The sequence below is a fragment of the Vipera berus genome, assembly GCF_964194415.1.
Source record: "Vipera berus genome assembly, chromosome: 3".
NCBI lineage: Eukaryota > Metazoa > Chordata > Lepidosauria > Squamata > Viperidae > Vipera > Vipera berus.
The window spans coordinates 179,633,319-179,659,978 of NC_138204.1; the positions used below are offsets into that span (position 1 = coordinate 179,633,319).

Consider the following 26,660-nt stretch of genomic DNA (forward strand, 5'->3'; position numbering starts at 1 on the left):
ATTTAATTTTTAGATTTGTAAAGCAAATATAACTCCAAACTATATTATAGAATTTGAAATGACATATCAAAAGATGGTATTTTAATAATTGATGTATGGTTAAGATGCCTTATAGAATATTCAGTGGCTATTTTTGAACTATAGTATAGAATCTAGAATTTTATATATAAAAGATAGCATTTTAATAATTGTTGAACTGCTAAGGCAAAAAATATATTTCCAATAACTGGTGATTTGCTAAGATGAAAATTAGACTTTAATGGTAAAATATAAAAATGTTTTGTAATGAACAATCTAAGTTTTGTAGACAAAAGAATTATTCTTTATTGAAATAGGGAATTGTCGGTTACCCAAAATTAAGCTTTTTCTATATACTATGTAGGCTATTCTAGAATATCCTATTGCAATTTGATAAAATTTAAAAACAGGATATTGATATATATTAGTGAAAATATATTTTGAATTTTGTTGATTGACTAGGTTATAACTAGAAATATATTAACCTGCTTATTTTGACTATGTAATCACTAAGGGAATTAGAGAGGGCATCTCTGTTGATGTAACCTGACCTATTTAAAAATGGCTATTTGTTATTTTAATTACCCAACCACCATATTGTTTCACAAATACATGTACATGTAAATATTAAAAATCAATAAAATTTGTTTAAAAAAAACTTTGCCAAATATCAATCCCATAGAAGTCATGGGTCCTGAGCACATTCTGTATATTAACTCATTTGAGATATATCAATTCAAAAATTGTTGCCCTATGGTGCACTGTTTTACAAACACTGATTACAAACAATGAAACAGACTCAAGGATTTAGTAGTACAGTGACATTTATAAACTTCATTAGAAGTCAGAGAAGCAGTTACTATCCAATATGATGATTATGAGCCAGAAACACTGTAATAACCAATGCATATATATAATAAATAAGAAAACGTATCAATACTAGAAGCCTCACCAACTGTACAGGTAAAGGTTAGGAAGACTGTGATGGCAACCACATTTCTTTTTGTAGGCATTACAACTGTTCTGAGGCAAAGGTGAGACTGAGTTCCATTTGCTTTCCTTTTCTATCCAATGGCATCATTTTTGCCTGGATATTGTACAATATTGTATTGTACCATTAAACAGTGTGGGTCCTGGCTTACCACTCTGTAGTAAGTTCTAGTTCTGCCTTAGGCATGAAGGCTGGCTGGGAGACTTTGGACCAGTCACCCTGTCTCTCAGCTAATCTCCTCAGGGCTGTTATGGGGAAAATAGGAGGGGAAAGAGTATTAGACATGTTTGCTGCCTGAATTTCTTTTATATATTACAAAGGCAGAATTAAAATCTAATAAATAATTTTTAGCAAGTTAATTGTTGCTATTCAGCTATAGAGATGTCCCAAAAGAACAGTCCCAAGTGTACCATTGGCCTTAAGATCATTTTTTTAAGAGAGACAAAGAGGTCTATTGTCTTCTTGGGTTTGGAAGTATGAACACTGAATCTGTTACTAGTGTATGCTACACATTTTGAAGGAAACATTGACTGGTTGAAAAGAAAAGCCAGTACATATTGCTGATAAAAAGAAGTTGATCCTGTTCACACAAAACATCCCCAAATGTTCATTGTGATTTATTGAAAACATGGATGTGTAATGTACAAAGGCAGTCTGAAATATCCATGTGATATGACAAAAAGATTTCCTCCACTGCTGCAACGTACTTCAATTGATTATTTAAACAGAGTTGTGCACATTTTGTGGAAATCACACTCTTTCCATTGTTTTGACTTGACAGCTGGCTTTTAGATCAATATGAGGTCAAAATGTTCAAGCAGCATTCAAAATTGAATGTTTGTTTTGTTTTGCTTTCTTTGCAGCTTTGAGACTACAAGATGAAATCTCTGCTCAAAGCCTGGATATTTCTTTGCAAAGTTATGTTAAGGAACACACCTGTGATTTCACATTTAATGGAAATCTGTGACTTTCAAGTTCTTTCTGGAGATTTCTTTTGTTTTCCCATGTCAGACAAACAGTAGGACTGTCAGAAAAAAAGGACACATTCCTTGTTATTCTCTTACCAGGTGGGAATATTTTGTTCTGAAAATGTGTCCATACCCGCTGCATACTGTACACAAAGGCTTGTACACCATCCTGGCCCTGCATAGCGTGCACTTTGGTTTGCGGTAAGCAAATGGGAAATAAATGGCATGCACACTAGTTTTTTTTTTTAAAAAAAAAATCTGTGGGCTTTTTCCTTTTATATTTTCACGGTAGTTCAGGTGGATGGAGAATCCACTCTTAGAAAATTGGTCTCCTTGAAAGCACTGCTCCATTACTGGATTGTGCGAGTTTAGTTCCCGTTAGAATAATGTGGTCTCTTGCTTCACCGACTCATAGTTGCGGTTGGCTTAGTAGTTAAACGCGAACTGTAGAAGAGTTCAATATTAGTTTAGGGCAGCGTTTCCCAACCTTAGGAACTTGAAGATGCGTGGACTTCAACTCCCAGAATTCCCCAGCCAGCATAGCTGGCTGGGGAATTCTGGGAGTTGAAGTCCACGCATCTTCAAGTTCCTAAGGTTGGGAAACGCTGGTTTAGGGTTCAGCTTTCCGCCGGAGCCTCGCAGCGACCAGAACCCTTTGATCCTGCGGGGTCTTTCGGGCCAGCCCTTCGCCTTCTTCGCCTCTCTTGTCCTTTAACTCCCACCCGCCCACCTCGCAATTAGGCACGCGCGCTGCCTCCGAGGCGCACTCCACCCCCACCCACCCCGTTCGCTTTCCCCCAGTGCGAGGCGAGCCGACGGAAGAAGCCCCTCCCTCTGGCCACGCCTCGGGCCGACTGTCTCGTCGCTCCCACCCCCCCCGCCTCCTCTCAACAATAGCCCCCTCTTCGCGCAGCCCCCCCCCCTCCCGGCACCGAGACCCGTCTCCGCTTTGCCGCTGAGCGCGAGGGTTCCCTAAACCCTTTCCCTCTTCCCGCGGGAACACCTGCCGGCTTTTCGCAGTCGGGTTACCGGCCAAAGGTTCCCTGCAGACCCATTCACGTTTCCTTTCTTCGGCCATTGACAATTCCGAGAGCCCGCCCTCCCGGTCGCCGGTTTCACCATTCACAAGTCTCATTCATAGGTTCGCCTGACACCACACGCCGAGACACGCGCAACTCCCCCCCCCCCGCTTCTCTCCCTTCCTCCTCCCTCCAGCCACACGCCCACCCTCAGCCTCCCGCTCCAGCTGAGGGGCACTTGCAAGCCTGGATGCCTCCTTCAGCCGCTGAGCTGCTCTCCTGATCTCCTTCCCCGGGGCTGAAGCGAAGGAGATCCCCCTCCCTGCTTCTAAACAAAGGGATTTGACCGGCGCACGAGGAGAGCGCGGCGGGGAGGGGGGTGGGTGTCTGTCCGTATGTGGTGAGAGCGGTGCCTGGCTGGGGCTCGGAGGGAACTGCAGAAACGGGGGGAAAAAAGGACGCCCCGGCTCCGGCGAGCTTCTACCATGGGATGCTGCACTGGGCGCTGTACGCTGATCTTCCTTTGCACGCTGCAGCTGGTGAGTAGCTAAGCTGCCTTTCGCCGAGGTGCCGCTGACTTGGGATCGTCCCTTCCCGTCAGCTGGGAGCGCTGCGGAAAGGAACCTCTCAATTCTGTCCCTTTCCCCCCCCCGCTTGTGAACCGAATTCAAGCCGGTCACTCTTTGGGATTGTCTTGCCCGGGCGTCATGCAGCTGAAGAACTAGTCCACCTCGCGCTCCCTGGGCGTTGGAAAGTCTTCGCCTGGGTCTCCTCTGCCACTGGCTGATAAAATGCAAAGGCGATTGCAAGCAAAGGCGGTGTGCGTGTGTGGGTGTTGGGGCGGGTGTAGGGGCGCGGGCGATTCAGGCGTTCCCATCCAAGTACGATCAACTTCTCTGAGGCAAGAGGATGTCCCGAAAGCGAGGCAGCGGGCAAGACCGGTCTGCTTCCTCCCCCCACCCCCTCACACACACCTTCTGCCTTTTGGTAACATCTTTTGGCAACCCAACTAACAGCGTGAACCGGTTCCAAGCTTCAGCTAACTGCTGCTCAGCTGCAGAGATACTCCAGCTCAAGAGGAGCAAAGACTCCTGGTCTAAAGATTGCTTTCTTGGAAGGGAAGGAGATGTTTGTTGAGCAGCTGCCATTGTCAAATAGGTGCCCAATTGCTTCCCTCCTCCTTTGGTTGGTTGTGTCAACCTTCTGTGTGTATTATTCTTCTGTGGAGGAAAAGCTTACTTATGGAAAATGGGGCTCCCAGGAAAAGTATTGCACATTGCTCATGAAAGCAAGTTGATCCTTTTCAGACTGAACATAAGTTCAAGTGCTCACGGTGACCAATTGGGAAATATGCATTCATATGATACAAGGTATATTTTTGATCTTTTCTTCGGGTGATGCTGATGCCTGATCTCCAATTGGAAGACAGAGTCCTGGGTAATTTCCCTCTTCCTCCTCTTTCCTTTCCCTCCCCCTCCCCCTCCCTTCTCCTGAGTATCACTGAATGTGTCCTATAGCTGCCAGTTCTCTGGATTTTGATTTTCATCCTAATTTAATTTGAAGGCAGCTGAAGTATTGATGTGAAGAAAAGGTTTCTTTCCCCTTTCAGAAGTAGTTATTTAAATATTGCACATTTCTGTGGGAATCTCATTCATTTTATTGTCTCAACTATACAGCTGGGTTTTAGAAGCATTTTTGTGTTCAATACGAGGTCAAGATGTTGAAACAGTACTCCAGGATTTGATAATGAGTGAAATGAATCCCCCCCTTTTTTAAAAAAAAAAGTCCATTTGAGATTGCAAGGTGATATCTCAACTCTGCTCATACTTGAGATATTTCCTTTCAAAGTTGTGTGTTGTACTGTCAAGAACAGAAGTGTGATTACAACATATCTGTTGGAGTGTTAACTTTGTTTTCCAATTATTTAAGTGTTTTCAGGAGTTCTTTATTTTGTTCACATTTAGAAAAGCAATAAAACAAAGAAAATGAACGATAGATATACTCCCTGTTACTCCATTAATAATAGTCAAGGGATAGGGATGTTTTGCTCTGAGTAAAGACTATTCCAACTACATAGCTAAAGACATTGTTTATAGTGCTGTTTGGTTTCCACTGAATAAATGGGGCAGGGCTTATGTGGCAAATTTGATCATTTCTATAAATTGGTGGATTTTCATTACTTATTTCATCTGATATAAAAATCCAGTAAAAATAATTCTCAGAATACATGAATCCCTGTCATACCAAAAAGCTCTAGTTTTAAGTTGGTTGTTTGCTTTTAGTGTTTTTAGAAGATTATTGAAATTTCCATTGATTCATAGTTTGAGCATTTTATGATTTGCTTATTAGTTGTACACCAAAGAATACAGTGTTGAAATATTAGGTTTAGAGAGTATGCATTTAGAATTAATTTGGAAAATAAAGAAGCAGGATATTGCAGAAAGCTTTCCTTTGGGGAATCTGCTTCTAAACTAATATTGTCCCATCTGCACCTCTGGAGAGTATCTTGGTTGAAAAAGGCCTTAGGGGAATTTTTGCATCACACGTGGAACTGGAAGTGGACTTTGCAGTGATTGCCCATGTTCTCTCTTGATTGATCTTTACACATCAGTATACAAGTAAGCAGGTGCTGAAGTTTCTTCAAGAGTAATAAAGGGAGATCAACACGGTCAAATTAAACAATGAGTGTTCTTTAGCCACAGTTTCTTGAACAAGTCAGAAACAATTCCTCATCTTGAAGGAAACCATCGATCCCTTTTTTGTTTCCCCTCCTTTTAACACTGTTCTTTCTTTACACGTGTGGAGGACCAGGCAACCTATAAAATACCATATCTGATCTTCAGGCTAACTTCTTGTCCTTAGTCTCATTTCTAAACTTTATTAAAAAGGTGTCACATTGCTAATAAGACATATTTAGCTACTCCTTGCTTCAGTGACTCCATCCAGCCACCTCATTCTCTGTCGTCCCCTTCTCTTGCCCTCGCTACTCCCTGTGGCCTGCAACTTGTAACAGAGAAAAGAGGGTGATGGGGAGAGAAGATGGGAGAAACCTAATATGAGAGGCTAACTTTTGGCTCTCTCCATTGCTTGATTGTTTCTGCTTCCATATCCCTTTGCCTACCTTAAATTCCCGAGTAATTTACATCTAAGGCACTGTCCTCAGCATAAAAAGGGTGTCCATCTCTGGGTAAAAATAATCAGAAAGAAATCAGGAAACACATATGCCTTATATCAGTATTCACAAATCCCACTATACCACAATGTGTTGTGTGTTGCATTGTATGAATGGGATCAGTGAATAAACTATGATTTGTTAGAGCAACAGGCCACTTAAAAACAAACCACATTATAGTGTTGTGATGTAACATAGGGTTACTGCAGGTGTCAGCTCAGATAAAGGGCAAGTAATTATTTCAGTCGTGGCATCAATATAAAGACTTTACTAATACTTGCAATATAATCTTATGAATGTTTATTTAGAAACAAATATTTTATTTAGTGCATCCTAGGTAATTCTTTGCATAGTGCAATGGCAGCCCAATGTACAATAACCTACTGTGTAAGTTAAGTTACTGAATGCAGTGAGCCTTATTTCCAAGTGAGGCTTTCCCAGACAGTTATTAATTTCCATATAAAAAAGAACAATATATTGTTCTTATATACTATACTGTACTCCTAACACAGGAGTGTCAAACTCACAACATCATGTGACGTGTTGTGATGTATCGCAACTTTTTCCCCATTGCCGGAGCTGGGGTGGGCACGGTTTCAGCATGATGCATCCAGCCCGTGGGCCAGCAGTTTGACACCCCTGAACTAACAGGAGTATTTCATGGGACAATATCAAAACTCTGAGAATATGACAGGAAGACTGCACAGAGGAGAAACTAACTCTTCCTAAGTTTAGCAGGTAACCGAGCAAAAAAAAGTGGAGAATCTGTGTTACTTTCCTTTTTGTGCCAGTGTCAATGGGAGTAAAAATAACTATCAACTCTAGGGCTGATATTGTTTTCCTTTTCTCTTTGGGAACATTTTAATTAATTAATTGTTAATTAATTGGATCCCAGTACTTTCAAAATACCATTGATATAAAAAAGACTGTGAAGCAGATGGAACCTATTAATGCACTTTTAGAAGTTCTGTTCCTCCACATGGCAAAATATGACCCATCTCAAAGTGGTACATCTTACAGAACAGCCTTATCCAAAGCTATTACTTTGCAATGATCTGAGTTCTCACTAATGAGCCAATCGTCATGAGAACATGAGGAGATGCTGTAAGGCAATATTGGGTAGTATAGATGGCATAATAGTTTGAGATTCTGCTTCACTGTACTCCCATTAACCATGAGAGGTTATATTCCCATGAGAGGCCAGAAACTGCAGTGAAGTCAGTTGTGTTTGGTGTTGCAAAGATGTGTGGCAGAAGTAGTTATTTAGCTACTATTCTAAATGGAAGCTCAAAGTAGAAGCCCCTCTGTTTTCTTTTTCTTTTGTTTTTAAACAGCTCATCTTATAATAAAGCTAATACACTTACATGTTGAAAGGAGGCTGGTAGGAATGTATGGTCAGTTTGCAAAGTGTCCCTAACCTAGGAAAGAAAGTGGGTACCCTCAGAGACCTTTACATGATTCCTGCTAGCTGGTAATATTGGGAAGGAGAAGGGATCCAAAGCTGACTTTTTAAAACAGCTATGTGACTTATGCAAACACCCTGTCCCAACTGTATCCTATTTTCATAATTGACTGCTCAATCCTGATAAAATACTGACAGATATACTACATAGGCAATGCTTCCAAACCATTAATTCTTGGGTAGTTCCTTCTGTCACTCAAATGAAGAAGCCAGATCTGACTCAGAGCTATTAACTCCTCTGTTAATTTTGTTCAAGCCATGAGGATAGGTTCTTATGACCTCTGTCTTTCAGATGTTCATCATAATTCAGGAGTTACTCTAAGTGTAATACAGTAAAAGATAGAACTGCTAAAATAATAAGCAATTGAACATGGCAAGTTTGGTACTGGTAGGTAAGTACTGATGTAAATCAGTTCAGTGTTAATTCTGTTAGTGTTTGTCATCTGAAAGAGATTTTATAATCAGTTTGAATGTTTTCATTTTATGAATCAGTAATTAAGAATATTAGAATAATATTGATTGTAAAATTAGAAAGCAGAAGTAGCAAGGGTGGTTTGTAATGAATAGTTTATAAACAATACCACATTTCGTTAAGCCTTTCATCTAAGGTGATAAAACTGCTACTGCTTACCTTCCTAGTGATAGAAATGGTGACATGAACCCCTGGTTTTTCATGCAAAGATGATTTTATTTTTGTATTACTTCATGTTCTGATTGATTCACACATGCAAAATATTAACAACAACCATCAAATGATACCTCCATGGTACTTTATACTACTTTTGCATTATTTTATGCAAAGTGTAACTTCTGTTTATGAAAGTGTATCAATGCTGCATATCAGTACAGTGTTTTGTGTCTTTCTTTTGCTTAGATTATGAAAAGAGTGCTAGAAGAAGGAAATAATTTGCTTCTTCTAATGTATGTATACATACATATATATACAGTATATATATATGTGTGTGTGTGTGTGTACACACACACACACACACACTATTGTTGCAATAATTGTTACAACTCGATTTCTTCTAACAGGATATTGATAAAATGTGATACAAAAGAGAAATTGCAATATATTGCTAAAATTCACAGCAAAATGAGATGCTAAATAATATCCACAGTAAAACTAGTAGAAGTCTGAATGAACTGCATTTCCTTTAATTTATATTGTGACTTTAACCTGGTTTTTAAAATAGTTTTTAAGAATATACTCTCATTTTTGCTGACCTCACATTTTTGTAGATGTTCTTTGGCTAGTGAATAAAATTTAATATACCTCAATTTCCTATCGGAAAGGTGATCAGCTGATCATAAATAAAACCATATTATGTTATAAATTATGATTATGAAGCATCATTGGTATTATAAATATTACTTTTTGAAGTCATGAAATCTTTAGGTAGAGGAATATTCCCTACTGAATCTATAATTGCCTTAGAGAAGGCAATCCTAGGCTAAACATAACTATACAGATAGTGCTTCACTATCTTTGCAACCAGTCATCACATTTATGATGTTTGGAGGTCTATAAAGCAGATGGGAGCTGAAGTAAGATCATAAACACAGTTGTGGTTTCACTTAACAATCAAGTTGCCAGTCCCAACTGTGGTCACTACACAAAAACTACCTATAGTTTTCAAACCATACAGACACTGCAATAGAATGCCTGAATAATATGCTGGGAAATGTATTACCCTCTTCATTCAATATGAATTTCATATTTCATATTTACGTTGCCTTAAAACATTAAGATTTTTCCATGGATTCTAACTCAATTAGCATTTATAACTGACAGAGGAAACTGCAATCTGGACATTTTTTCTCCTGATGATGAAATTGGACAACTGTAGCAATCTAGTAATAGCGAGAGATGAATGGCAGAGTCTAGGAAGAGGGCCTTGTTTGCTCTTTCTCTCCCCCCCTCCCAGAAGTGAGGCATGTCTCCATTCCCCTGAAGTGTTGGAAGATCTGGTTCTGCCAATTCACTTGGGGCTCACAGAAGAGCACAGAACATTGGGGTTGGTTAGTGAATCGAAGGCCCTCTTCCTGCCTTTTTAATTGTACTGTATTATTGTTTTAATTTCCTCCTGCCAGAATATATTTATATGGTTTTGTATTTTAACTGTATACTGCCTAGAGTTGCTCTGTGAGTGAGATGGGCAATCTCCAAATTTGATAAATGAATAAATATAGGTTGGAATGCAAATAGCTTAATTTTCCAGGATGATGCCCTAATAAATGTCTTTTCCTTCAAATAGTTGTGTGTAAAATTAAATTAAATTGGAAACAAATTAAACATGTTAAATGGTCCTATGATAAAGCCTGGCATGAAATTATGAATTTGAGATAAACAATTAAAGTCTGCGTCTGCCTTTCCCAATGATCTTCCGCTAAGCTTAGAAAATGTTCTGCTTCTCCAGCATGATAGATGGACAATCCACAAATAGGTTAACTCTGTCTTCCTGCCCAATTAGACTAAGTCAGCCAAACTTGCGACGCCTCTCCTGGGCCAGGACACCTCCCAGTCATGACTTAGTCTGTGCCCAGAATAGACGTGGTAATTTTGGCTCCCAGAATCTTGCTGAGTCATCTCTTCTGAGTAATTAAGTGGGTCGTATATATTTTTTCCCCTTTGTGTATTCTTCAATTAGATAGCATTCACAGCCTTCCAGACAACTGTTTCACTGTTGCAAGTCTGTGGGGAAGGTTTCTCAATTAGATAGCATTTGCTGTAGTTCCTTTCAGGATTGAGTTTGCCTTCCGGAGGTCTCAACTGTTTTCACTGTTGCAAGTCTGTGGGGAAGGTTTCCCAATTAGATAGCTTTCGCTGTAGTTCTTTTCAGGATCTTATCTTTCTCTCAGAAGCCCCAGGCTGTTTTTTCGCAGCACGCTAGTTGTGGCTGCCATTTTGAATTCCAGCTTACCAGCAGCTGGCTGAGAGGAGGCTCTTCATCAGAAAGCCTTTTTAAGCTGCCTTTTTAAGCGTGCTGGTAACATCTGAGGCACGCGAAGACTCTCAGAACTGCCTGCCTTCTCTCCTGAATTAAGGGGGAAGGACAGGTTGCTTCTCTTTTTTCAGTACCAGCAGTAGTGGCCGCCATTTTGGGCACCACGATCGCATTGCTTTTCCTCTGAAAAGGCTTGTGCAGCCTTCTTTGCTAGCTTCTAAGAAGGGGGGGGAATTTCAGCCCCCCCAAACCCCCACAGACTTCAAAGGTGCTTACCTTGCCTTCCAGCTCACTGGTATCCCTCTTGAGATTTGTCATGGGTCTTGCAGGCCCTTACCTCTCCTCCATTTGAACCCATCAGGACCTGTGCTCTGCGGTTCTTGACAATTAAGGTGGCCTTCTTGATAGCCATCACATCGGCTAGATGCATTTCTGAATTGGCAGCTATCTCTGTCAGACAGGACTTATGCGTTTTTCATGCTGACAAGGTGGTCCTTCGATTGGATCCCTCCTTTATTCCTAAGGTCAATACCTTGTTTCATAGAGTGCAGGAAGTCATTTTGCCGGATTTTTGTCCTCATCCATCTCTTGCCTTGGAATGGCAATGGCACAATCTGGACGTCCGCAGGGCTTTGCGCCACTATATTAAGCGGACAGCATCTTTTTGCAAGTTGGAAGCCCTCTTTGTTTCCTTTCAACCCTCACTATGGGGCGGAAGGTTTCTGCCTCCACTATAGGCAGGTGGATCAGGGCTTGTATTGCAGGGGCATGCCAATCTCATTCCCTGTCAGTTCCCAGGCGTATCACTGCTCACTCCACTCTTAGTGCTGCAACTTCTGTGGCTTGGGCAACACAGGCGTCCATTGAGGACATTTGTAGGGCGGCGACATGGTTCTCGCCTTCTCCTTTTGTGAGGCATTATAAATTGGATAGGTTTGCCTCTGCAGACGGCTCATTTGGCCAGAGAGTGCTGCAACAGGTAGTTCCACAGGGTGGGACACAGGCCCACACTGATTCCCTCCCATAGGGACAGGGCAGCTTTGGTATGTCCCATTCGTGGATTCTCCATCTATCATGCTGGAGAGGGGGCATTGTCTTACCTGAACACCTTTTCTCAGCATGATGATGGAGAATCCACACCCACCCCTTAGTGTCCATCCGGTCCTGTGTCAGGGGTATGGGAGCCAACACGTCGGACTGCCGTCATTTATTTATTTATTTATTATTTATTTATTTTAATCCCATTTATATCCCGCCCTTCTCCGAAGACTCAGGGCGGCTTACAATTTAAGCACAAACCAATGTGCTTAACAATAGCCTTCATTCTATGTATATGCCTGCTTATTAGGGCTTTGGGTCCCCCCCAAGCGGCATTATTACAAAGTCAGCTTATTGCCCCCAACAATCTGGGTCCTCATTTTACCTACTTCGGAAGGATGGAAGGCTGAGTCAACCTTGAGCCTGGTGGGATGCGAACCTGCACTAATTGCAGGCAGCTGGTGTTACTTAAGGAGGCATTAGCTTCGTGACTGAGAGGTGTCTTGGCCCAGGAGAGGTGTGGCAAGTTTGACTGACTTAGTCTACTTGGGCAGGAAGACAGAGGTAACCCATTCGTGGATTCTCCATCATCATGCTGAGAAAAGGCGTTCAGGTAAGACAACGCCCCTTTTATTACACTGAGTTGAAATTCCTTAACACAAAACACAAGGACCACTCGGAGGCTTCAGCTGGTGCAGAATGCGGCCGCGCGAGTTGTGATGGGGGGTTTCCCGACACTCCCATGTAACACCTCTACTCCACGAGCTGCATTGGCTTCCGGTTGCCCTCCGGGTGAGATTCAAGGTGCTGGTGATGACCTATAAAGCCCTTAATGGCTTGGGTCCGGGATATCTGAGGGAACACCTGCTGCCGGCATCAAGTTCCCTTCGTCCAGTGCGCTCTCACAGGGACGGCCTTCTCAGGGTGCCGCCGGTTAAAGATTGCCGGAGGGTAACACCCAGGGGGAGGGCCTTCTCTGTGGGTGCGCCTGCCCTCTGGAACCAGTTGCCCGCGGAGCTTAGGACCGCCCCCGACCTTCGTTCATTTCGCCGGGACCTGAAGACCTGGCTCTTCGAGCTCCCCGGCCCAGGCTGAGAGTTTTTAATTGGGGTTTTTATATTTTTTCAGGGATTAAATTTAATTCTTTTTAATTGTTTTTAATTTTTTGTATCAGTGTTTTAAGTACCCTGTAAACCGCCCTGACTCCTTCGGGAAAGGGCGGTATATAAATCCAATAAAATAAATAAATAATAAATAAATAAAACTGCTAGAGGCAAAAGATTTTAGTATGAACTTGTTCTCCCCTGTATTGTTTGTAGGCAAATGTTTGTTCTCTTAAGAATCTGTATCATATAGCAATGTCAAATCTTTCTGCAGAGCACCCTCAAAATCTCTGCTATCCAGTATGCATTACAATCTCTGCATAACTTTTAATTTCAAGAATATATTTAATTGCTAGCAACAGAGATACAAGTCTATCAAAAGAGTACATTTTATGAAACATTTTGAAGAAACAGAGGGAGATGACTAGTAACTTTTGGATTTGAACAAAGAAACAAAATTCAATCTCTTATTTTTCAGATATTTTTCTTTTTGTTCTTGCTTATGTTTAGTTTTATTACATCGTTCCTTAAAAGTACTCTTTTGTGGTGTTAGCTAAACTGAATACTATTTCACAAACATCTTTCAAATCTTTAAGATGTTGCAACACTTCATTGTTTTTATATTTCAGCATTAGAGAGAAACTTATTGAAATGTATGAAATCATTCTGCTAAGAATGCTGTTACAGTTGGTCATTCTTTTTTATTGTGCAAAATATATATCATGCCATACCACAAGTGGACCTCAACTTAAAACCCCAAATTCCTGTTACTACATGAGAAAGTTAAGTGAATTTTGCCCCATTTTATGACCTTTCTTGCCACAGTTGTTAATTGAATCACTGCAGTTGTTAAGTTAGTAACATGGTTGTTAAGTGAATCTGGTTTCCTCATTGCCTTTGCTTGTCAGACGGTCGCAAAAGGTGACCACATGACCCCAGGACTCTGCAGCCATCATAAATATGAGTCAGTTGCCTTGATCATGTGACCATGGGGATGCTGCAAAGATTGTAAGTGTGAAAAATGGACATCTTTATTTAGTGCTGTTGTGACTTTGAACGCTGACTAAATGGACTGTTGTAAGTAGAGGACTACCTGCATATTTTTAAAATACTATGGAACTGTCATTATGATAGAAAAAGAGAGAGATTGAGATTTATAATTTATCTATCAAGAATACATAAATAATATTTGCTACATTCAGTAATCTTTGCAATGAAAAAACCTATCAATTATAACAATAAAAATAAAACCTCATCCCCATAGTCCCATAGATTCACAGTGTTTGATAAGGTGGTTATTTTGCTAGAAGCCTATTAAGTCAATGTATTATGAATAGGAAAAAAAATCTATTCAAATATTTTACCCAAATGTGAATCGAAGATATATTAGGTTCTACTTGAATATTTCTGGAGATTAAATGCTACCTCACCCAATATTTTCTAATTCTCAGTTAACAATAGTAAAAAACTAAAAAATGCCTTTATTTTTTAAAAAACCTAGCCTGATGCAAACATGACATGAGGGAATCAGGCACTAAGTTCTGACACTGAAAACATATCTTGGTCTGTTCTCAAACTGGTGCTTTCTAATATCTTGGATTATAACTCCTGTAATACTGAATTATTATTCATGTTGGCTGGCAATATTGGGAGTTGTCAAAGCAGCTTACAAAGCACAGAAGCTATCAGAGTTTTAGGGAAGTTTATTAGAAGACACAAGATAACCCATATTTTGTTGGCTCATCATTTCAAGAGATATTTCCTTACCAGATTCCTTAATGCCTTCAACAATGGCAGAGCTTGTAATGTTCTTAAAATTTCAAGGAGAAATTCAGAGCTCTATCTACCTTGTCAGTAGTCCAGATTGAACTATATAGCACAGTCAAGCTTGAGAGTTGATCTCAGCATCTGTTTTATGATATTTTGTATTATGTCATAAAATGCTTCATGTTTATGTCATAAAATGTCTTACAAAATTTCCAGATTTCAGTTCCATGGGTCTTGGATTTTGGACACATTCTGTAAGTTAGCCCATTTGCTGGTAATGACCTATAAAGCCCTACATGGCATGGGTCCGGATTACCTACGGCAGCACCTGCTGCCAGCGTCAACTTCCCTCCGTCCAGTGCGCTCCCACAGAGAGGGCCTCCTCAGGGTGCCTCCGATCAGAGAATGTCAATTGGTGGCCCCCAGTGGGAGGGCATTCTCTGTGGGCGCGCCAGACCTATGGAACCGCTTGCTGGTTGAGCTCCGGATGGCCCCCGACCTTCGCTCCTTCTGACGCGATCTAAAAACTTATCTATTTGAACAATCCAGCCTGGTCTGATGGGTTTGGGGTTGGGTTTGGTTTTAACGTAGTTTTTAATTATTGTATTATATTGGGCATAATTTTTTTTTTTAACTTTTGTATTTTGTATTTCGATATTTATTGCCCTGTACACCGCCCTGAGTCCTTCGGGAGAAGGGCGGCATAAAAATTTAATAAATAAATAAATAAATAAATAAATAAATAAATAAATAAATAAATAAATTTGAGATAGCTTGGTCAAAAAACTTTTGCTCTATGATGTACCATTTCACCCAGTTAAAGGTTACAGTAAAGAACAGTACAATTAAAATAGAATATATACTTTAATTCTATATGAATGTATGCTTAATTTGTAAGGATCAGTCAAGATTGACTAAGTGCTGCCACCTAGCTAAACTTACTATCTATTAAAATATATTTATAAAACCATTCATATTATCATACAAAATGGCATGCAGATGGTCCATTTTATTATGGTCCTTTTTATTATATTTTACAAAGTTTATTTTAGATTAAACTAACATGAGCTTTACAACTCAGCAGTGTGAATCAATATATATGGGGCAATGTATTATGCACCGATATTAAAGTTGCAATTTTATATATGCCCACTGAAAACTATAAGTAAAATTGTCTTCTCAAACTATAGAATAATATTCAGTAGGGACTTAAACTGAATCTTAATTGGGTTTGCTGCATTTTTTTCTCTTGTCTCTCTTTTGCTTTGATTTTGATTAGACAAGTAGGTTTATTCAGGTAAATCCAGCATAAAGATACAACAGAGGAATCTAATAGCAGGACTTTTCAAATAATTTATTGAGGCTAAGAATTCAGACTGAAGACGGCCATTTTCTCAACAATTGGACTACTTTGAATAATGTGCAAGGTATTTCTTGAGTATGATGGAAATATATTTAGGTATTTAAAAAGCATGAACAGAGTTCCTGTCTAAACAACCCAATGCTTTCTGATACATTTCAGCTCTTCACTTGAAAAAAAGGAAAGGCATATTAAGTTGAGCTTTCCAGGGTGAGGCCTTAATTACTTCAGCCATGTTGTTGGATGGGTTGTATTAAGTGCAGATACTGTTAGCAATTTGGTAAAGTCATTGAACCACTGGAAGGCCAGAGGGAAAATAATGCTTTTTCTAATCTAAGAATGTCGCAGTTGAGCATACACACAAGAGAGAAACAACCTTTAGGGAAGACTTCTTTCACACATACTGAGCCTGCCACCATTTACTATCTAGTATTTCACTGCTATAAGGGTTTCATTTTATAATGTTTCACAGATATTGATGATATGCTGAGTATTTCAGGTCATCTATTATTAACATGTCAGCAATGTTTCCTGACTAAAAATGTGTTTTTATTATTCATAATTCTTTTAACCCTCTCTTTATCAGAAGAGCTCACAAGTCTCCAGGTGCTTTATTTATATGCTTATCTGACACAATAACAATAATGTTAAATACTCAATACTTATTTGCTATGCATATAAGATTATTGGATTTCTGACTGGATCCCAGATTCTGATCTCATCCAATCATATAATCCTAAATGATTTTTGGACGAAATTGTACTCTACATGCCTAATAGAAAAACAAATTGAGAAGGGTTTTTTTTTGTCATCCCAAACAAGTAATGTATTTTGTTAACTCACACAAAGTAAATTTATTAAACAAGAAAATTCGTATGTCATAACCCTATAAGCAGCTTCATACAGCAGTTGTAATTTGAAAAATGCTAGCTTGTTGACCATTGAGATAGCCATAGTTGCAACTGGCATATATAGAACTTAAAGGGAGAGTCTACGTGTGAACGTACTTGTTAGACCAGAAACACAGAATAACAGCTGTGGAAATATATTTCTGAAAACTTTTATTATGATTACTGTGTTTATGATGTTTATGTTCTCCTTTTTTATAAAGATGTTCAGATGGACTTTGCTAAGATTATATGTATATAAAGCTTTTTTCTAACATTTATGTCAGGTCCCCAAATCCTTATTGTTTTCCCTGCATATGTATTCTTTTTTGGGGCCTGCCATTCTGCTGGTGGGGGGTGGATTTGCTTTTGCTTGGGATGATTTTCGCTTTCTATTTTTCCTCTCCCGCTTCTATCCACTTGAGAATGTGTCTTCCTTATCAGGGAGGCAGTTACAGAGAAACAAAACCGGAGAAGATCTTGAGATGTGCGCCAACTGTGCCAGTTACCCAAACGTCATGCCACCTGTGGATTGGCTGGATTTCAAATGGACACTTATAACTTTGGTGGGAGGAGGAAAATTTCTTGTTTAACTATTCTGTTTAAACAGGGTTTTCCCCAGATCTCGCCTTGACTTCCCTACTGTCACTAACCCCTAATAAAAGTTCCTTTTGAGACAATGCCTGTTTCAAGAGTTCTGCTTTCTTGGGTGGTTAGCTGAGGTGGGTCCTTACATTTCAGAAAAAGACATATTAAATTTCCTTGGAAGACTCCTGATATGACTTATCAAAAGTCATTGCTGAGCCACTGTCTTTTTTCATTCTTGATGGACTTTGTATGGGTAAATACAAAGAAGCAATAGAAAAAATGGAATGGCTATAAATTAAGATTATGTTCACTGGACTTGTTGTTATATTATAAAATTCAAGGGAATAATGCCATATGACTTTGTCATAAAAGTCCACATTATTTTTATTTTCATAAGCAATTTGTATCACTTATAGAGATACATAGAGATATTTCTGGAACAGCATTCTAATTCATAGTGAGATTCATTTCCATCAGACACAGTAAAGAATTTTATGATAGCTTAAGGCAAAAGAAGTTAACCAGGCCTTTAAAATCCTGCTCAACTACAATTCCTAAAGTTTCCCTCTTAATTGGTCATACTGTCTGGGGCTGCTTTTGTAACTTATAGTATATTGTATCAGATTAAATTGATGTACATAAATGTGTGATTTTAGAGAAAAAGATATGACTAGGAAAGTCAAAGAGAAGTGACCCCTTCTCCTAATATTATTGTCCATAATGGTTATATTGAAAATTAAATGTGGGTAAATGTGTTCCTGTGACAATTCACAAAGCACTGGAGATGGTGAAACAAAATTTCTTTCACTGTTAGTTTGTTGAATGCATGCAATTCTGCTTAAAGTCGCTGGTGACAGAATTGGATTTTTTTATAAGTTTGAGTTTAGTGAAGTTGCTAGACTTTTTAGAATCAGCATGGATATGATGCCTACATACTGTTTATAATACTCCTGGAAAGTTAAGTTATAAACATCTGGAAATTTTATTTATTTTATTTCATTAAAATTGTACAGAAGTTTTCTCTAGCACCTGGGAAGAGGATGCTTAACAGTTTTATGGCTGCTGTCAGGACCCACCCCAAACCACGTCTTAGGAAGACAAAACTCTTGGAGCCAAATCTTAGTCCAAAAGGAATCTTTACTATGACATGCTTGGTTGTAGGAGGCGAGACAGGACTTAATATTTCCACGAAGTAAACCCTTATAAAGAGTTCCCGGTTTAACCCCCCTTAATCCCCATTTGGTCAGTCCCCCATCCTTCCTCTCGTATCATCCATCTCGTGGGAAAAGGGAAGTTAGGACCCTTTTGTTTATTGCTGTCTTCCGTGACAAAACCCAGATGCTAGCCCCCCCCTTTTGTTTCCCCAGTTCAAAAGGCTTCTCCTTTCCTTTGAAATGCCTATTGCCGGTTCAATACACATCTATCCTCTTCTCTTCGGGAGATGGCAAAATCCATGGGATAATGTTTGAAACATTCCATTTATGAATATGATATAAATGGATTCTGACAGCTGCATTTTCTTTACGTCAGGTCAGGCTTCCCAAGATAATTTTCTCCCTCCAATGTTCAGAATGCTTAACTGACCATCACTGATCTTGGGAAGAATGATATGGAGAGAAAGGGATGAGACTCCGCCTCAATTATTCTGATCAATATTGCTGATTCCCTAAAGCGGGAAACTGCTGGGAGAAGAAGAGATTGCTTCTCTTTTCTTCCCAGCATCCTATCAAGGATTATTAGAAGAAAGATTAGGAATGGGAGTGGCTGAGGATGTGGTTAGTCTCTGATTCAGCAACACGACTGAATGATATTTTCATTGAAGTTATTTCCTAATCCAAGTCTTTCACTAGAGGTAGTCCTCAGTTTACGACCACAATGGAGCTGAAAATTTATGTTGCTAAGTGAGAAATTCATTGTTTTGCCCCATTTTTCAACTTTTCTTGCCCCATTTGTTAAGTGAATCACTATAGTTGTTAAATTAGTAACATGATTGTTAAGTGAATCTGGTTTTCCCGTTGACTTTGCATGTTAGAAGATTGCAAAAAGTGATCACATGACCCTGGGGCACTGTAACCATCATAAATATGAGTCGGTTGTCAAGCATCCGAATGTAAATCACATGCCCATAGGGATGCTGCAATGGTCATAAGTGTGAAAAATGGTCATGTCACTTTTTCCAGCGTTGTTGTAACTAAGCAAACTGTTGTAAGTTAAGGATCACCTGTAATTAACAATCCTGAGAAAGTTACTCTCTTGCCCCCTCAGGCCAAAATATTTTTCCTTCCTCATTTATTTACCTCATTATAAGATTCTTTTCAAGTATGATACTTATGGTGACCATATATCCTTCATAATAACAGACATTTGTTTATTCCAGAAAGCTGTCCTTTGGATTTATTTAATTTAATTATTCATTTTCTTGCTTTTGCTCTGAATTGTTTTTGTAAAGCAGAGTTATAAACATAAACAACTAGTGTTTTTTTCTTATGAACTTTTTTTTCAGATTTACCCCCTTTTTAGATTTGTCCTTTATTTTTTCCAAGAATATATATCTGAAAGAATCCCCGCCATCTTTACTAGATATTTTTCCATTACTTCTCAGTGCCTTTAGAAAAGAAAACCAGAGGAAGGAGAAGTATATGAGTCATAATTGGAATGATCTTAGAAGAAATATTTCCATCTATGTATGAAACTGCCTCAGTTTCAGCAGAATGGAATTAAAACAGCAAGGATAATAGCCCTTTAAAAACATTTCATTTTGCCAAGTTTAACTGGATAGCCTCAAAGATTTCATCACAATATGTTTTTGAAAAATTCTCCTATATCTGTCTGAGAGCTGAGAGATCAGAATTTAAGGAGGACAAGGCAGGGAGCCTCCAAATTGTCTCATGTCTATCAGAGAACCTAACAAGAAGTTGATAAAGACTAAGTTATTTTTTGCTTGCTTTTCTGAGTGGCCATAAGTTTGTACCTTGTTGCCTCTTGTCTATAGGTTTTCTAGGATACCACAAGGGGTTATTTTAACAGTTTGGCATATCTTTCTGGGATCAGTCAAAACCAACAACATTGGCTTTGGTGAGGTATCAGGGTGAGCCTAGCACAACAGAAAATTTTGCCATCTCACTTTCAGGTTGTGAAAGTATATAAACTAAGTTGCTTTTATGGGACAGTCTGACCTCATCTCCAGAAGGTACTGTGAATTCTGGGGAGCAGATCTCCCTCTCTCAGTTCACAAATCTGAGTTGGGAAGTGATTGATGAAATCTAAGTTAAACCATGTGGCTTATGATTAATAGCAGTACCACCATACAGTGTGCCTCAACTGTACAGCTTTCACATTTGGTATTCAGGCCTATGTGAAAAGATGCACAAGAATTGTAGGAGGAATGGCAGCAGTGGCAATTAAAAAAACCCGCAACAGTATCATATAACAGAGTAAAGGTTGGTATTCACTCTATAGATCCAGCTCGGGGAACCATGGGAGAAGGAGATTTTCTTTTAACCATACCATTTTCTCTACCAATTCAGATTCCAAGGGATATGACTAGATGTTACAGCAATTGTTCCTTGTCACTTGGAACCCTGCTGAATGGGCATATGTTGCCCTGTAAACCGCCCTGAGTCCTTCGGGAATAGGGCGGTATAAAAATTTAAATAAATAAATAAATAAATAAAAATAGAAGGTGCCCCTGAAATACCATGGTTAGATCATACCACATTCAGCTTAGACAGTCTAGTATTCCATAGGGTGCTAATGAACATCTGCCTTGGTTCATTGTTTTATATTTATTTGCATTAATTTGTTAATTTAGTTTATTGAACCAATGCAATTGAAATAATTGTTCAACATGTATGAGAAAATAGACTGCATTTTATACACAGTAGCATGACCTCAGACATATTCACAGTCCCATTCCTACCAGTCTCTTTCATTTAATCAGTGCAGATATAGACAAGTAGAAGATAACAGGGATTGGGGAGGGAGAGAGAGTAGCAGTTGTGTCTTAATTTATGAGAATATGGAAAATTAAAGGGAAGGGGAATGATAGGAAATAATAAGAGGAGTGAAATAAGCAAGATTAGATAAACACAAAGACATACGGGAAAAGTCAGAAATAAATAGGGTTGATTTAAATTGGATTTGGGAAAATGTAGAATCGTATGCAAGAAGAAAATTAACTAGCAAGATCCAAAGCAACAAAAAGAATAATCTCTCTTCTTTCTCTCTCTCTTTACTGGTCCCCAGATTTTCCTATTGCTCATTTTGACAGGGATGTTACTGTTTTCTCCTGGTGTCATCTCATGTTATTGGAGTGGATGAAAGTTCCCATTACAAAAAAAAAAAACTAAGCAGATACCCTGAGGTTCTATTAGGGGATTATGTTATATGAATGGAGTTCTAAGAACTCCAGTTTCAAACATCTTTGACTCTGAATTGTTCAGAATCTCAAGTAAAGCTTTCAATTAAAGAGATTCCATTTAGTATTTTTATCCTGCAGAGTACAAGCTTACAGTTGTCTAAAATAATTCTTTAAAGACTTTCCATGGATGTATCAGCTGTTGTATGCTTTAAAAAAATAAGTAAATGGAGTAAGAATACTCTAAGTAAATCTGTCACTCAGATGCAATAAAAACAGCCCTTATGGACTTATTGTAAGAATCTCCTACTCTTTCAAAATTGTGCCACCATTTTTCTATTGATGTATTTTGGACTTAAAACTGCCTCCAAGTTCCCTTTTATGGTATCATCATCTCCCTATTATTTTAATTTTTCTTCAAAGCTTTCTTCATTTCCAAGAATCCCTAGGAACAACCCATAATTTTCACAGATGACTATGGGCAATTGAAGCAATTGCACTTTTTAAAATCCATATTTATTTATTTATTTGTTAAATTTATTTGCCACTTACCTTGCTGTGGGTCTACTCTGGGTGGCTTACAACTAAAACAGAAAAAAATGATAAAAATGTAAAAATAACAGTAGTAAAGTAATAAAATAATAAAAAATAAACAATGAAAGTACAAGTGCAGGGGGGAGGTAGGGTCAACTAATTAGTCAGTTGCATGTGTTTAACATATGTCCTTATCATTAGTTTATTATTGACTTCGTAGGTTTTTCTTTTATTTAAGAATTTTGCATTGAAAATAAATCTAAGTGGCTCTTATCCAGAGCTCTGCAAATGGTCATATCTTTACCTCAGAACCTAGAATTTGAACAAATCTCATATTTGCAGTAATGAAGTAGACAGTCCTAATATAACATCATCCAATAAAATCAAAGTATACAGGGATGAAATATAAATCCATGGTTATTTTCTATATCAGGGCTTTTCAACTAGCAATGCAGGTACCACCAGTGGTACTTTGGCACGTGGCAGGTGGTACACAACCCTCCTAGACAAGTGTAGCGGGTGAGGGGAATGAGCTGAAGCGACCCAAGCCTGAGGGAGAGGCAGCTGGAGCTGCAGGACTGGCAGGGCTGGCAGAAGCAGACTTCCTCTGTTGTAGTAGTAAGAAGCATTAACATTGAACCTCAACTTTTTACTTTTCCATAATATTATAAACTAGCCACTTCAATAAAAACAAAATGAAACTAATCAATAAAACCCAAAATCCCCCCCTTTTTTTAGTCATCAGGTTTCTGACACCTTGCTAACCACTGGTGGTACTCAAATATTGTCATGTCCTAAAAGTGCTACAATCTGTGAAAAGGTTAAAAAGCCCTGTTCTATATGATAGAAATGCAAGTTTTATAGAAACTGTCTTTACAGAAAGAAGTAAGAATTGCACTCAGCAAGATGAATAGGAACTGGGTGTTAAAATCAGCAAGATGGCAGTTAGAATATTCCAATGCAAGCTCCACCTGTTTAGAATGTGCATGTGACCCACATATAAAACAGATAAGGCAGCCATCACAATACAGCAACAACCATCTTGCTGATTTTGGCACATACCCATATGGACACTGTTAATTATACTGATAGTTCCAAAGTATTTGCCATTTACCACATAAGTGACATTCTTTGTCCTTTAAATTACCAGCATATTTTTAAAACAGTGCCCCCAAATTATGATACATACTAGCTTAATTAAATGCAGGGGGAAAATAAATGCAAGGCGTGCAATTTCTTTTGCTGAAATACTTCAGTTATAGATTTAATGAATATATCGTGTTTTATATTTGCTGAGGTTTTGAAAAGAAATATACATGTCTGGATGCACAATGAAAATGTTTGAAAATGTTGCTGGGCAAAAAAAAAATCAACAAAACATCATTAACAAAAACAAAACCTTCTTATTCAAGTTGTGTAAAGTGCAAGGAGACTCACTTTACTGAAGAGAAAAATACTCTTCAGGGATTTAGAAATGTCATGTCTTACAGTGATCCTTTTGGCCACTAATTGATAATAATTGGATATGCTGGTCATATACTAACATACATACAGCCTCTCTCATTGAATAATTGCAGATAGGCATACTACCAACTACTTTGCTTTGTTTTTATTATCTTTTTTAATCTGCATCTTATATTTTTGCCTTGATATTTAGTTTGTTTCAATAATAAATAAAATCTGGTAATGTATTGTTTCACAGAGGAAAAAAGACTTGTGCCTTATTTAACAAAGAGTGGTTTAAAGCAAAATGATCATTGTAAACTGATCTGGTAATATAAAATTCTGATAGTAATTAATTGAGATCAAAATTTTGTCCAAGAGAGCACTGAATTAAACAAACTGCAAGTTGTATGCTCTATATGATTACTGAACATGGGAAGAGCATATTATTGCTAATCATTGCAAGTATGCCTGGTTGGCATGTGTATTTTATATTTTAACTTTGCACAGAAGCATCAAAGCTGCTTTTTTCATTTCATAAATGTATATGTAACTGTTATATAAAGCTAAGAATTTCATTTCATGGATCTGGTGAAAGGCCTCTTTTATATGAAAATATCTCTATCAGTCTTTAAAGTATTATCAGGATATTTTTATTTTTGCACTAAGTCTAACAAAGGTTTTCTAGAATGAATAGAGAACATGGGCAATGAATTGCATTGTTAACTCACATTTAATGAGGCTAAAGCATAAAATCAGCAGAAAACTGCAGATGATTGATAAGAGAGAAGGGCCTCAAATAACACATTTATATTAAGGAATTATAAAGATTATTTTTCTGCAACATCATACTGGTATGGTTTTGCATTTATATAATTGCTTTATAAATTAAATCTTTTTAATCTTCTCTGTTCATTAGGAAAGTAAATACAACTATTGTATGTTTGTAAATGAGGGAAGTACATTTTTAATGCCTGTTCTGGATAAAGGCCCAAATCTTTCATTAGTTTTTTGTTATCTCATAGCCACACTTTTTAATATAATGTTTATTTTTGTCTTGGAATATAATATGATGAAAATGGCAGTGATAATAGCTTCTTCTATAAGTAATTTTCTTACTAAATTTCACATATATATAATGAGGGAGAGGTTATTCAATGAAAAGAAAAGAAATGGTGTTAAGGAGTGATAGTGGCTTATTTCGAATGAATGGTATTATTGTCAAGTGTTGTATTGGAAGTGAAAGGTATGAATTCACTGGTCCTGTGATTTTTTCCCCCCAGTTTAATTATTATGTTGTCAACTGTACACTTTATTTATCAGTCCCTGCTCTAAATAATGTGGGTATGCATCTCTTTCCAACTGTTTAAACAAAATTTCTGATTGGATGTGGTCCTGTTGTTTTAAAGTGAACAAGGATAAGGCAGAGAACTTTGTATTTTATCCAGATGTTCTCATCCCTTCTTTTCTTATTTATTCCCTTTGTTCTCAAGGCAGCCAGTTGTGGATCTCCCTGTTGTGAGGAAACTGAGAATCAAAACTAATTATAGACTCTCATTAAAATATTTCATTAAGAACAGTTACAAACTATAACAGGCTCCACCTGTTTCTTATTACTGTGATGGCTAAACAATTGATTACTTGGTTGTGTCACACTTGGGTTATCATAGCATCCTGTTTGTTATATTATACAAATCTTCACTTTTTGATTCATAAGTGGAATGCTGCTGTTCATATCAATTCTGGGTTTTCTTTATTTTATCTTTCCCTTTTTAACATCATTAGATTGGAGGAGGTTTTGTGAAAGATACCAATGTAAATTGCTGGTGTTAACACATCATGCTTTGGATATGGACACAGTTAACTATTTAAAGGACCTACTGGTGACTCAAAAGCCTGCAAATTTGATCCAAATAATTGATAAGTTTTGACTATACAGCATGTTTATCTATACCTAGAATTTTATTGGCTAAATAATTTCCTTTATTTTATATAGGCTATACAACTCTATATTCTGTTTCTCTTCATAATTAAACATAAATATGAAATATCCATATCATCTTCTAAGAACATTGCCCAATATACCATATCTATGTTTGCTATTCTTATACTGCTTCTCATCTATTTTCTCTCAAGAAATATTTTAGAGATTGTTCCACTATAGGTTAATCCAAGTAGAGGTAGTTCTTGGTTAATAACAACAATGGAGACCTGAATAGCTGTTGTTAAGCAACATGGTTGTAAAATGCAGTTTCACATGACTATACCGCTTAGCAATGGCAGTTATGGAGTTCCATTTGCCATCATCAAATGAGGACCTCATGTAATTTTTATTTATAACTTCCTACCACCTTTCCTACTGACTTTACTTGTGGGAAGCTGGCAAGGAACATCATAAATCACAATCACATGACCATGGTGACATTGCTCGAATTCTGAGAACTAGTCATAAGTATCACTTACCGGTATGTTCAGTAGCTGTTGCGAGTTTGAATGGTCCCTGAATGAATGGACATAAGCCAAGGAATATCTGTTGACTTTACAACCTGGATTCAAAGTTATGATAACCACCTCAACCTCATGGCCACATGACTGCATTTTGGGCACTTGGCAACCAACCTGCATTTATAGCTGTTCGCAGCATTCCACAGTCAGAAACCAGTGTCAACATCCTCTTTCCAGCCAAAGACGCCTCATAGCAAACAACGTGTTTGCTTAACAACTATGGTATTAGCTTAATGATCATGGTTCTTGCTTTACAACCACTGGATTTCCTTAACCACCACAAAAAGGCTGTAAAATTGGGTGTGGTGATCTGGTAATCCACTTAAACTACCATCATGATTTACAACCATAATTGTGGGCTCAGTTATGGTTGCAAGTCAAGGATATCTGTGCTTGAAAAATGTGATGACTTATACAATGTCTAAAGGTTTACAAGAAAATACTAGTGCTTTGCCATGTGCAACATTTTTTAACAAATTAATGTATTGGTCTCTTGAATA

General features: G+C 38.1%; 1 protein-coding gene across 1 annotated transcript in view; it reads left to right on the top strand.

Moving 5' to 3' along the window:
* Nucleotides 1-3,481: 3,481 nt before the first annotated feature.
* Nucleotides 3,482-26,660, top strand: part of NKAIN3 (sodium/potassium transporting ATPase interacting 3) — a gene marked incomplete at both ends in the record, with an annotated part of 122,067 nt that continues 98,888 nt past the window's right edge. Inside the window, one exon of the mRNA XM_081322162.1 lies at nt 3,482-3,535. Within this exon, the coding sequence (XP_081178288.1) occupies nt 3,482-3,535 (54 nt within the window). The remainder of the gene's footprint in view (nt 3,536-26,660) is intronic.